This window comes from Epinephelus lanceolatus, chromosome 5 (genome assembly GCF_041903045.1).
Source record: "Epinephelus lanceolatus isolate andai-2023 chromosome 5, ASM4190304v1, whole genome shotgun sequence".
Lineage (NCBI taxonomy): Eukaryota > Metazoa > Chordata > Actinopteri > Perciformes > Serranidae > Epinephelus > Epinephelus lanceolatus.
In genome coordinates, this window is record NC_135738.1 from 20,882,589 (window position 1) to 20,895,505 (window position 12,917).

Here is a 12,917-nt window from a genome sequence, read left to right on the forward strand (position 1 = left end):
AACCAGGCTAGCTGTTTCTAATTGTTTCCAGCCTTTATGCTGAGCTAAGCTAACTGGCTGTGGGCTTTAGTTTTATATTCACTGTACAGACACAAGAGTCAGTGGTGTCGTGGAAGTTAGGTTTACTACAAGGTAGATGGGTAGGTTACCAAGAAGGAAGTGGGTAAACTCTCCTTTATATTAGCTTATTGGCTGACAGGTGGGTATACAGTAAACAATCAGAAAAAGAGGTGGGTATACCTGCATATAGTCTCCACTAACCACTGATAAGAGTTGTATCTTTTCATCTTGCTCTTGGCAGAAAAACGAATTAGTGCATCTCCCAAAAATATCAAACTATTCCTTTAAACAAGCATAGTTTTGATATTCTTATCTCAAAAACTACTTCAAGGTGATTAGATTACTGGAGATATACCACTTCAAAGTACAAATAGATTCTTATTTGAAAGACCAATAAAAGTGCTGATCCAAGTTACAGTTAAAGTACAACCATCTATCTTTCTTCCTGCCTCCCTCCTCAGAGTGAAGAATGGGGTCATCTGTTGCCCTGTCCGCCCTGCTGCTTGTTCTGGACTTAACCACTAATGTATGGAGTCTGAACCCCGATGACCCCAATGTTTGCAGTCACTGGGAGAGGTGAGTCATTATCCGCATGTGTTTACAACAATACATTGAATTTTAGATTTTGAGAATCTGATAATTTAGCAGCGCCAGGATGGATGTCGTCGATCTTGGAACTTTTTCAATGTACCTGCTACAAGTGCTTTTAAGTAAAGTTCCAGATCTATTCTCAAAGTCCATACAGCAGTATCGATCTCACACAGCTCATGTCGCCAAGCTCTGAGAGATGGGAGGAGTTGCAGCTTCAAATGAAATACGCAGGCAAATTGATCAGTGTACTCTCATCCCGATCAATCTCGACAGCCATAGAGCCTGAATAATTATCAGTTGTGCTGGGCAGTGTCACTTATGAGAAATAAGCAGGAATAATTTCTGTCCTCGATGCAAAGGGGAGGAAAGAAAGCTGAGAAGATATATTATCTGGATTATTGCCTGACCAAGGTGAGTGTACTCTGGGATCGTTGTTCCACCTTGTTGGCATCGAAATGAATTCCCTAAGTGGGCTGTGTTCGTGGCTTTGAGGTCCTCCAATATCCTCAGACTGCCTTGGGCTGAATATATCACTAACATGAATCACCTAAAAGCTCCTTTCAAGTCCTTTCTTTGCATATCAAAGTTATTGTATTACTTTCATTGGGACTGTATCCATTGACAGGACCTGTGTGCTGTTATTGTTTTTTTTTTTCCTCCAGATATCTCCAAGGAGCATGAAAATCTATGTTCCCCAGAACGTTTACTATGATTGAAGCAGTGTCTTCCACTGATGGAAGAAGTATTCTGATCCTTTACTAAAGTGCAAATGTACAAATACTCCATTACAAGTCCTGCATTCAAAATGTTAATTAAAGCTGGGCAAGGCAGAAATCTGGAAAAGCCGGAAAAAAAACAGCAGAATTTTAAAAAATACACCCTCTCCTACAGCTTTCCCCTCTCTCTCCTAAGCCCCTCCCACCAGACGGCCAAGGGCATATGCACACGCTTCATATAGTAACCCAGTGTTTCCCATACATTGATTTATAAAATCCTATTTCATTTGCAGTTTTCATTACATGCAGCTCATTCGCTCAGCCCCTCCTTGCCCCACTCTCTGTTTCTCTGTTAATCAGACTGCAAATGAGTCAACAATTAGCTAGCTAACCACCTCATAGTCCATCTGCCTCACTCCCTGCCGCAGTGGGCAGCATCTTGGGAGATGGACCTTCGGTCAGCAGCTGTAGCAGTTCAAATTGGGCCAGCGCAAACCCCCCAGTGCCGGGTGTCACAGCAGACTGGTGGCCAATGGTCACTTCAAATCTAACCTGTGTAACGGCAGGAGAAAGTTTCCTGATGTGGTGAGGAGTCATGGCTCTCCGGCCCCCCAGAACTTGGATTTGCACTGGCTGAATTCAGACTCCTACAGTTGCTGATTGGGGGTCTGTCTCAGGAGCTGCTGCCCACTCTCCTCCCGGTGAGGTGGTCTGTAGCAGCCTGGCATGTGGCAGAGAATACACTGTCATTGAGGCTCTCGCTAACATTAGCTACTTAAACATGAATTTGAAGCCACAGCTGGAGGCTTTAGCTCTGGTTAGCAGAAGGCTAAACTATTAGCAACATTTTCTGTCCATTTCTTCGCCAATACCGATGTGTTTTATTGCATTCACTATCAAACTCTCTTTTAGACTCTCTTTTTGATAAGTCTGTCTTCTCCTATCATACGTATGCCGACAACACACAACTCTATATCTCAGTGTCATCACACGACTACAGTCCCTTACTCTCATTGAGTAACTGTATTCATCAAATCAATGACTGGATGTGCCAGAATTTTCTCCAGCTAAATCCAGAAAAGACAGAGGTATTAATTTTTGGCCCTAGAAATGAAAGGGCAAAGATCAGCGCCCACCTTGGCTCTATGTCATTGACAGCTACAAATCAAGCCAGAAATCTTGGTGTTATTATTGACTCAGACCTGAACTTCAACAGCCATTTAAAGTTTATTACTAAATCTGCCTATTACCACCTGAAAAATATAGCTAGAATTAAGGGCTTTCTGTCTAAACAAGACATGGAAAAACTTATTCATGCATTCATTTTTAGTAGGTTGGATTATTGCAATGGCTTATTTACAGGCCTTAACAAAAAATCAATCAGACAGCTGCAGCTGATTCAGAACGCTGCCGCCAAAATCCTTACAAACACCAGGAAACTGGACCATATTACACCGGTCATTAAATCACTACACTGGCTTCCTGTCAGTCAAAGAATAGATTTTAAAATCTTACTGCTGGTCTACAAAGCCCTAAATGGTCTCGGACCAAAATACACGCTTGATCTACTGGTTCCCTACGAAGCATCCCGACCCCTTAGATCATCTGGAACAGGTTTGTTGTGTGTTCCAAGAACAAGAACCAAGCAAGGTGAGGCAGCATTCAGTTATTATGCTCCTCACCTGTGGAACAAACTTCCTGTAGATCTGAGGTCTGCTCAAACTGTCAGCTCCTTTAAATCAGGGCTAAAAACATTATTGTTTACTGAAGCGTACTCTTAGATTAAATACTTACCTGCTGTATTCTACTGCCCGTACTTTTTAACTACACGCTGCTGATTTATGCCTTTTATTATTCTACTTCTTTTCTTATCCTGACTGTTCAATGTATTGAGCCTGTTTTTATTTTATGTTACTGTATTTTATTATTATCACTATTCTATTTCCCTTTTTAATCAACTGTTTTTATTGTTTTAAATTGTGTCTTGTTGCTTTTAATGTCTCTGTAAAGCACTTTGAATTACCTTGTGTTGAATTGTGCTATACAAATAAACTTGCCTTGCCTTGCCTTTTCCTTCTTTTGGTTGCTTTGCACTGTGGACAGTTGTTACCAACGTTTGAATAGCAACTTTCTCCGCGGGATTCTCTTTTAGGGACCTGCATGTGCATCGGCATTTGTAATTTGTAGAACAGCAAATAGGAATGCCTTCTCTCTGAAATGACCTGTGATTGTCCAAAGTCTTCCGTCACAGCCTAGATTTTCTAAAGCCTGAAAACAGAGCCAAGAGGAGGTGCAGGAGTCTAGTTTTCTCTCAGCCCACTTGAATTACAATATGCTTAGAGGTTATTGTGGAGTTTTTGCCCAATGAAGCCAAAATTAAAATGTGTTCCTGAGCTTTAAATAAAAATACAGCAAGTAACCTATTATCACTAAAATATACCTAACATATCAAGGAAAAAGCCCTTGTTCTCAGAAAAATGTCACCTGTAACCGATATGTTATCATTTATTATATTATTAGATTGGTAATTCTGATGTATAAATGTGAAAATATAATTTTGCTGTTGAAGCTGGTCGAGTTTGAGGTAGTTTTAACCACTTTAGTCCAGTGATTTTTTGCCCCTTCCCAGGGACATGTGATAAATCTGAGAGGTCTTGAGATGATTCACAAGGTAGGAAAAAATAAATAAATTCTGATACACAAATTTGTGCGAAGTTGTTGGAATGTTCTCTTGTCTTTTTTTGTGAATTATTATTGTTGGCCCTCAAACTGTTATTTAAATGAAAGCATGTTAGACGTTTAGTGGGAAAAGTCTCTTTAGTTGAACTGCTAACAACTAATAGACTTCTGAAATGTGACAAACGGGCCCCAACTAAATACTGATTCTTTTTTCTAAGGAGTCACAAGCCAAAAAAGTTGGAATGTTTTTATGAAATGCAGTGGAGCTAAGGTATAAAATACCCTTAAATGGAAATAGTAAAAAAAAGTAAATTATCACAAAATTGTGCCTAAGTATGGCACTTATTTCTTCCACTGATGTCTTTACATTTCTGTCTTTTAGCTACGCTGTGACTGTCCAGGAATCCTACGCTCACCCATTTGACCAGATCTACTACACCAGATGCACAGACATCCTCAACTGGTTTAAATGCACAAGGCACCGGTAAGTTCGGAGGAGCCTCTTATTTGTCCCTGAATTTGTCTCATGAGCAACTCGCCCTTTACTGTCCCCCAAAATCAGAGCCAAGTCAATGAAGGCCACAGTAAATGTCCTTGTTAATGTGGCTGACGGTGAAGTGCTCAGAGCCAGGATGCCTCTGACTGTAATCATCTCACAGTAAATGTTTTAATTGCTCCATTAAGGTTTATAGTGGGCATCCAGCTAAATAAGTACACAGAGTCACCTCCCAAATACTGGCTTTTCTGTAGCAGGTGTTATACACAAAATACCACTGACTATTAATTCTCTTTCCTCATTGTACTTTAAAAACTTGCCAGTAACAACAGAAAATCGTGGTGCAACTTACTTTTCCCCTCTATATGTTTTCCTGCCCTTCATAAGGGTCACTCTGTACATCACGTAGCCATCTCGGTGTGTCTGTTTTTCCAGGATCAGCTATAAGACGGCTTATCGGCGGGGAGTGAGGACCATGTATAGGCGCCGCTCACAGTGTTGCCCTGGTTACTTTGAGAGCGGAGACTTGTGTGTTCGTGAGTATCCTTTTTTTTCTTTCTTTGTCCTCGATGATGACATTTCAGGTTATGTCAGGTAGACATTTAGAAAACAGGAGTAAATATTAGGATTGATCGTGACTGTGGGTGGCTTGCAGATAAAGCTACAATTCCCCGCCAGGCCACCGTCGGCCCCCGCCTCCATCGCCCCCACGGCAGTCTGATCCTCTGTATCATGAACACCCAGTAACACGCCGCCACTGCCACCGCCACCGCCACCGCCACCTCCTCTGTTAGCATGCCTCCGTCCATGTGACTTTACTCAGTTTAAGGTGATTGAGCATGATTTAACATGAAGGCACAGTAGACTGCTCTCTGCTTTACTCCTCCAGCAAGAGTAATTTAATTGAAGTTGTATAACAATGAGGAAAAATTAACGAGCCAAGAGGGTCCTGGTTACAGACTGAGTAGGTATAGCACCCGCTATAAAACCACACCGGAATTCAATAACATAAAAAGAGCAGAAGCCGTGAAAATTGGACTGGAGCAATGTGCTGGTAACAATCCTTCCCTGTCGTTTTTACAGCTTCATTAATGGTCATTGATTTCTATTTTTATTCACGCACATCAAACTGAATATTTTTGCATGCTGGCCAAATAAAGACAGAACATATAGCTTCTGAGAGTTACGTTTTTGATATTCTCGCCTTACCTAATGTTTTATTCCCTTTAAATAAGATTAGAATCGCGCTTTAATATTTTCCTAGATCTTTTGCAACATGAGGGAGAGACTGATACAGTGACTGCAGCCATGTGGGTATGCTCTTTGACCACAGCTGAGCTTGTCCTTGTCTTGGCTTTACCAGCCTTAGGGCAGCAGAGCACCGGGAAGCCAGCCAGCGAAGAATAAGAGCCAGTGTGATTATCTGGGGGTCTTAAGGAGGGAGGCGCAGCTTGATCAATAATGTATTCATTAACCATTTGACTGACAATGGAGCTATTTGTTCATTAAGGCTCTTTTCAGGGTGTTAACCAGGTGAATCTGCAAACCGTGGAGGTGCCTCTTAAATCTGGCCTCTTCGCTGTATGAAAAAGAAAGGTTTTGTTATGATATTATGTCAGGCTGAGAGTGAAAACAGCCGCCCTCCCCTTTAACCCTCGTTCAGGTGGAGTGGGGAGCTGTAGTTGATAGGGGCCGAGAGGGCAGTTTTGCTTTCTGCTGCCTTTGCAAACTGTTCCACCCCTTTTAATCCTAGCACTCTCACTACCAGGATTAAGAGATTTGTACTCCCAGAGCTGTTTTGCATGCAGTGACAAAAGGGGGCATTATAGAGTAAATCGACCCAAAATCAACTCAAGTCGTCTATTTCAGGACACTTTGTTGTTCACTGAATGTAAAATACCCCCTCCCCCTTGTGTATTGTTACTGTAGCTTTCTTTGCAAAGTCTATTCCATTAAAAGTCCGAAATGCTTCAAGAGTGTTTGCCTTTTAATCCTGTCTGTGTTTTTTGTTTTGTCATGTGGCACCACATCAACACTCACATTAGCTCCAATGAGAGGCAGCTAAATGAATCTGGGGATGTGAGGACCTCAAATGAACCAAAATTATCACCCAAGCACACAAAAGGAGTCTGACACTAAATCGGCAACATTATCTTTAAGGATGTTTTTCTTTAGTTTGTTATTTTTGTTTCGCTCTGTCTTTTGGAAGTAATTGTCTAATTTTCTCAAAGCCCTCCCCGATAAGTTGAACTTTGATCTGTTTCTGGTTAATTAGTGCTTGAAGTTTCCGACGAGGGGTCTTTATTAATTCTGTGACCTTTGATCTGTCGTAAGTCATTACCTTAATCTGTAACTAGCCTATGTAGAGGATGTGAGGAACTCATTTCCCTCCTAATAAGCATGATTATTACAGTTGTGCATGAGGGGAACTCGCTAATGACAACAGCTCGTAATATCTTCAGAGGCTGACAGGCTCTGCGGGGTTATGAGTCCCTCTTTTTGCAGAGCATTTAGGTCAGATGACTTCTGCATGACTCTTGCCTGTCCAGTGATGCAGTGTAATCCTTAAAAAATGATTCTGGCGGCAGAATGAGTCTGGTTCTGATAAAGTTTCAGGCGGCAATACGCTAGCACATTTCACATTCGGGTTTTGATGATCGGGAAGATGATGAGATTTTTCTCCAGAAAGGGATTCTGTGCCTTTGATTTCATTTTCATTTTTTGGCTTTGTTGCGTTTTTTTAATGCTTCAAAGACACAGTTTTAAAATGAATCATCTCTGTGCTAGATAGAGGCAAGTGGAAGAAGCTTTGGAGGGAGTTGTTTGATATGTTCTGTAGGCAGATCTCTTAGACTGATTTATCCATCAGCTTCATCATAATGTTCCATGTTTTTTTCCACTTCACTCTCACTAGCAGTGTACGACAAAACACTGCTACTACATAAATCATAAACACACAGGATTGTATTGGTAGGTCTTTATTTTTCTGACTGCAGGAAACCTCTCCAAAAAACAGGCCGGATAAGGCAGCTCGAGTAGGGACTAAAAAGATCTATTTTATCAGACATTTTAAAAGATTGTAGTTTGACTGGTCGAGAATATGGAATTTATTAACACTGAATGACAATCACCAATTAGCACCATTGTTCCCTGTTCTGATAACACCTCTGCATAATGAGTTAGATTAGCCTTTTATCTAGATGAAAGACTCAATTTTCCAACAGATTCCTTAGACATGAGTTAAGCAGAGTGATTCATGAATTTCAATTAAAATGAAAGACCTACCTCCTCCTACTTTATTATGCCATCCCTTCAGAACACCGGTTCAGATCTCAGGAGAAGGGTGTGCTTTATCCTTTCTCCCATATTCAAAACTTCATTTCCATATTTCTTTTTTTTATATAAAGGATGTGACACATTTGCATTTCCCTGTTCTCGCTGATCAGAATTTGCTGATTGAAAGTAAACGAAATCAACTCATCATGGTGACATTGAATTCGTCTCCTCTCCTCTTTGAATACTCTGCACACTGTGGACTCATTGATTACAGGTAGTCGATCTCACACCTTCGTCAGCACAAATGTTCGAGGCTCTTCCTCCCTTTTCTTCTCGCTGGCTTACTGTAATTAGACAGTTTTCTGTCAGACTACTGATGCTCAGAAATCTGCCCTAAATTATCTTTCAATCTCTGGTTTACCATTTTTGCCTTGGGAGCATTTCTGCGATTAGAACCGGCTCGTGGGTGTTTGGGATTCACTCCTCTTTCTCCTCTCCCGCTGCATCTCTCCTGCTGGCGGTGGATCCTAATCGAAGCCTGATTGAGTGATAATCTATAGTAGCTCTGTTCAGGCCTGCAGCCAGCTCTCTGCTGACCTCTCTGCCTGCAGGATGAGCGCCATAGTGTTGCACACAGAACTGCAAAATTGCCCCAGGGCATATGTTGTTTAAAAAAACCAACAGATGCTTTCCTGCTGTCCTTTTTCAAATTTTGATCATAAAACAAAAAAAGGGGAGACCAAAAGGAGCTTGGATAAAGTGTTGGATGAGGTCTGATCAGTTAAGGCGATGGTCTGTCTGTTCTGCTGCCCTTGGATTGTGTATCATCCCTCCACAGGCCGTGTTAGTGGACTGCTGATTCCCATCAGGTGGGGTTTCTCTCTCGTCGTATTGGCCTGACTGTCTCATTCCTCAGATAAGAGCCTGTCTGTCTTAACCCTGCTGGTCAGATGACCTTGGCTGCCACACATTTATTCATGCTAAGTGCCTATTTTTGTGATACTTTTCCTTCTTGGCTTCACACAAAAAAACTGGCGCTGTGGCAAAAAACAAAAACTCCATGTGGGTCACTTTATTATCCAGCTGAACCAAACCCTGTGAACACGCTCCCAGGAATACTAATGCCGACCCAATCAATCGGGTGCCGTGTTGCTCAATATGAATGATCAAGAAAACTGCACACTTAGTAAACACTGAGGTGCCTGGACCTGCTACATTAAAGCATCACTATATGACAAAGCACTGGCTGATCAAATTAGAGGGGATTTACAGCTTGTTCCTTCATGGCTCAGCCTCCTGATAACAGCTCATTGTGGGAAGTAAAGCTATGTGATAAACAGAGATGTTAACCAAGGACTCAATCTCCTAAGAAATCATTTAGCCCAGTGTCAAGTGGTGGAGATGGATGTTGAATATGAGTGCCATGGCTGAGATTTAGTCCCCTGATGGTATTAGGGAGATATTGAGTGTTCAATTTTATGGGCCATTTTCTTTCAGCTGTTATCTTGGTGGTTTTCATTATGCTGTTTATTGGTGGTTTAATGATGTTTTACACTCTGCTTATGTGTGTGTGTTAACTCAATTATAAACTATACTGATGAGGGAACGTCTCTGTGTGTCTCAGCTCTGTGTACAGAGGAGTGTGTCCATGGCCGCTGTGTGTCTCCCGATACATGCCAGTGTGAGCCCGGATGGGGCGGACTGGACTGCTCCAGTGGTGAGTGCACTTAACTCCTAAACCCACAATTAGTCACTTAGACTCATTTATTCCTAAATGGCTTTCACAGCCTGTTAGTCCGTAAGAATTTACTGTGAATCCTTCAAGTGTTTTGCCTCAATGTACGTCTATCTCAAAGCTGCTCAGCTTTGTGTCCTCTCTTCTTAGCAAACACAGCCAATGGAACAGGTAAGTCACAATGAATTCATTCTCATTTGCTGGAAGTGGAAGTGATTTGCTTGATGAATCTAGCGGATGGATGGATGGTTGCATCCCCCCCTGTGTCTACCAAGCTCTCTGTTATGGTCTTAATCATGATTAGACCGGTGCCTATGACTTGTTCAGTGGAATGATGAATCAATGCCTAGCAGGAACAAACCACTGTGCTGGCCTTTCTGTTTACCGGGGTTTCCTCCCAGCTCCCAGAGCTGGTCTCCAGGAGGGATGGGAGGGTGGAGTTAGGCATATCCATCCTGCAATCAGCTAAATGCTGGATTGTCACTGAGGCCAGACAGGAGGAAAGAATCTATTTACTCCTTTGTGATATTTATGTCTGCAGAGAAACAGTGAATGTGCATACAGGAGGCTGTTATTCCCAGGTCAGTACAGAGATAGCAGTGACCCAGTCAACATTTCTGACCCCAAATTCCTAACTTCAGCTGTCTGCTCCCTGTAGTAGTTAACTGTTATTGCCTATTGCATATTTAGGAATGAGTAATGGGAGCTAAAATCATATCAGTACTGTTATTGTATAGATCTATGAGTTTTCATTAGCAAGAGAGCCATTCCCTGATTAGCAACTGTGTGTAAATCAGCTGCTCTCGCTGTGGCGCCGGCCCATTGGAGGTGGATTCATGGGCATAAATGACAAGCCTGAGCTGTTTGCCGCTGCTCACTCCTACAGTCTGGTGAGGGTCCAACTGGGAGGATGTGAGGTTCAGGGCCCCCAGGGACTCTTGTCCCACTCTTGGTTGGTTAGGAGTGCAGCGGTGTGTGCCTTCCAGCCTGCAGGTGCTGGGCTAATCCACCTTATTAAAACAGACTTGATGATTGAGACAGAGGCATTATTCATAACTTTAGATTTCCATACCAGGCATGATTCCAGGCTTTTTCATTTACGAGCTTTCATCTGTAGAAATGAGGAATGCGTGCCAATTTTTAAATTAAATCTGCCCTCTTTTTCCTTCGTGTAAATGGTTCAGCATGTTTTTTTTGTCTTTCACGGTGAATTTTACTTTCACCCAGCTCAGGTAGGTGATGTGAGCTTTAGTAGTTCTCATGTAAGTGGATGCAGCCATCATATTATGGCTCACGTCGGCTGGAAAGCACACATTTAACATCTATTCAGTTCCAACACAATCAATGCCGTGGTTTATTTGCTGTTTATTTTACCGCTATTATGTTTGAGTTGAGGTGTTTGTGCTCGCATAAAAGCCAATTCCCTGATATGATAGCTGGTGAGAGGGCAGAATGAGCTGGTCACATGATGAAGGATGTGTGAATGTGATGAAAAGTGTGTCGCCCAGGCTTGGAGATGAAGAGCTGCCGTGGGATGGTGAGCGGCCTAAAGCTGAAGTGACAGCCTTTCAGCCAGTGATCTGGAGCTGCATCAAAGGCTTGGACCTCGTTTCTGGAGCAGCACCCACCAGGAAGCAGTTTTGTATATGGGTCAGGTGGTGAAAATAAAGAGTCGGACTGTTTGTGGCCAGAAAAAGAGAAGGCGATAAGGTGGGAGAGATTCAGTAAGTTGTGTTGGGAGCGGTGGTGCAGGCTGAAGAAAGATATCACCTGTTTTTCACCCGCTGGTGTTCACCTGCTGTAGCCAGAAAGCATTTCATCCTCTTCCCCTGCCTGAGGCAACAGTCCCACTGAGACCAGACCTGCCCTGTGACCTGCCTGGAGTCCTGGGGTGTCTGAGACTCATCTCAAGGACACACTGGTAGATGTGGACCACTGATAAAACAGCAAAGCAGGATGTTTGCTGCTGACTTTTGTTTGAAAATGTTGTCTCGTTCTACATCCATCACGTGTGGATTTGGAGCACTCTGTGTTGAGGCTGTGTTTTCCCAAAAGAGTGATGAATGATTAATTGTTGTTGTTGTTGTTGGTTGGTGTGTTTGCTCTAATGCCTGTGTGTTGTGTTTGTGGAACGTGGTCTTGAACATGCTTCTCTGATCATATGTCATGAGATGATTTTTGTTTCCTCCTTGTTTCACTGAACAGCTCAGGGCATTAAAAGAACGTGGTGACATGTACCTGTTAATGTTTTTGTCTGTTTTTCTCTGTTGTGCTTGCGTTTTCTGTTTTCTTTGTCTTCTCATCTTTTTATATTGAAATGCACTGTGTTTGTCTTCTCTGTGCCACTGTGTATACTTTGTTTTGTCAGTAGGGTTTGTCTTCAAAAACAACATTGTTCTCAATAGGATTTTTCACCATGTAAATAAAAAAAAAAAAAACGAGACTCAATAAAACAGGGACAGCAGCCATTTTTGCAAAAGCAATTCAGATAGATGGAGCTCTGCTTATGGGACTGAACAGTATGTCTTTAGTCATTTTAGTCTTCTGAAGTATAGTACGAGGTTTTGCCAAAGTACTTACATTATTGGTTGTAGTTTGCAACAAATCTAGTATGTTGCTGTAAAAAGAACAGCACAATCTGGGATGAAATGGGAAATCAAATCTTTGTAGAATATTATGAGTTTATTGAATGAAAACTATATAAAGTTTTTTTTTCAGAATCTTATGAGTTTCTTAAAAGTGGACTCTCTCTTTCTAAAGCTGCAAGGAAATGACCAAGTCTTCATCGCTGTGTACTTTTCAACGCATTTAATTCCTCCTGATGAGTGGGTCACACAGGGTCACTATATGCTACAGTAATAACAGCTTTCAAATAAAGAGAATGATAAAGATAGATGTTGTATGCACAAGGTATATTTAGCTATGACTGCCATCACTTGTAAAATATTAGGTGCAATGAAGCACAACATTGATTTCATGTGCTTCGGTCGGATAATGATATGTTCCCGGCACTCAGGGGGAAGAAATATGGAGAATATGCAGAAATATGGAGCTTTTAGTGTTTCTTCTCTCTGCCTTCTTGGAGTTTGCTTTTCCTTGTTGTGGTGGAAATGTTCACCGACTTGTGCAGAGAATCTAGAAATCAATGCTACCAAGATAAGTATCTGAAAAGTCCAAGGAGTAGTTTAGCTTTGTTAACCACAGAGCATCCTTTGTGTTCTGAGAAGAAATCTATCACACTTAATAGTCAAATCTAATGTGGCTGGTCAGCCGTGGTCCATGAGGTAACATATTCCTCCCTAATGTATTCAAATGGGAAGGCAGCCACTGCTGCGGGTGCTATACACATGGTTAATTGATGAAT

The 12,917-nt window shown here is 41.9% G+C and overlaps 1 protein-coding gene across 6 annotated transcripts in view; it reads left to right on the forward strand.

Moving 5' to 3' along the window:
- megf11 (multiple EGF-like-domains 11) overlaps nucleotides 1-12,917 on the forward strand; it is a 93,019-nt gene that overhangs the window by 23,117 nt on the left and 56,985 nt on the right. For 4 of the 6 annotated variants that reach the window (XM_033634122.2, XM_033634129.2, XM_033634123.2 and 1 more), the window contains exons 3-7: nucleotides 522-636; nucleotides 4,429-4,530; nucleotides 4,978-5,078; nucleotides 9,443-9,535; nucleotides 9,704-9,724. In XM_033634122.2, coding sequence (XP_033490013.1) covers nucleotides 530-636; nucleotides 4,429-4,530; nucleotides 4,978-5,078; nucleotides 9,443-9,535; nucleotides 9,704-9,724 — 424 coding nt within the window. In that variant the 5' untranslated portion in view covers nucleotides 522-529. The remainder of the gene's footprint in view (nucleotides 1-521; nucleotides 637-4,428; nucleotides 4,531-4,977; nucleotides 5,079-9,442; nucleotides 9,536-9,703; nucleotides 9,725-12,917) is intronic. The other 2 variants (XM_033634124.2, XM_033634125.2) reach the window with 1 other exon arrangement.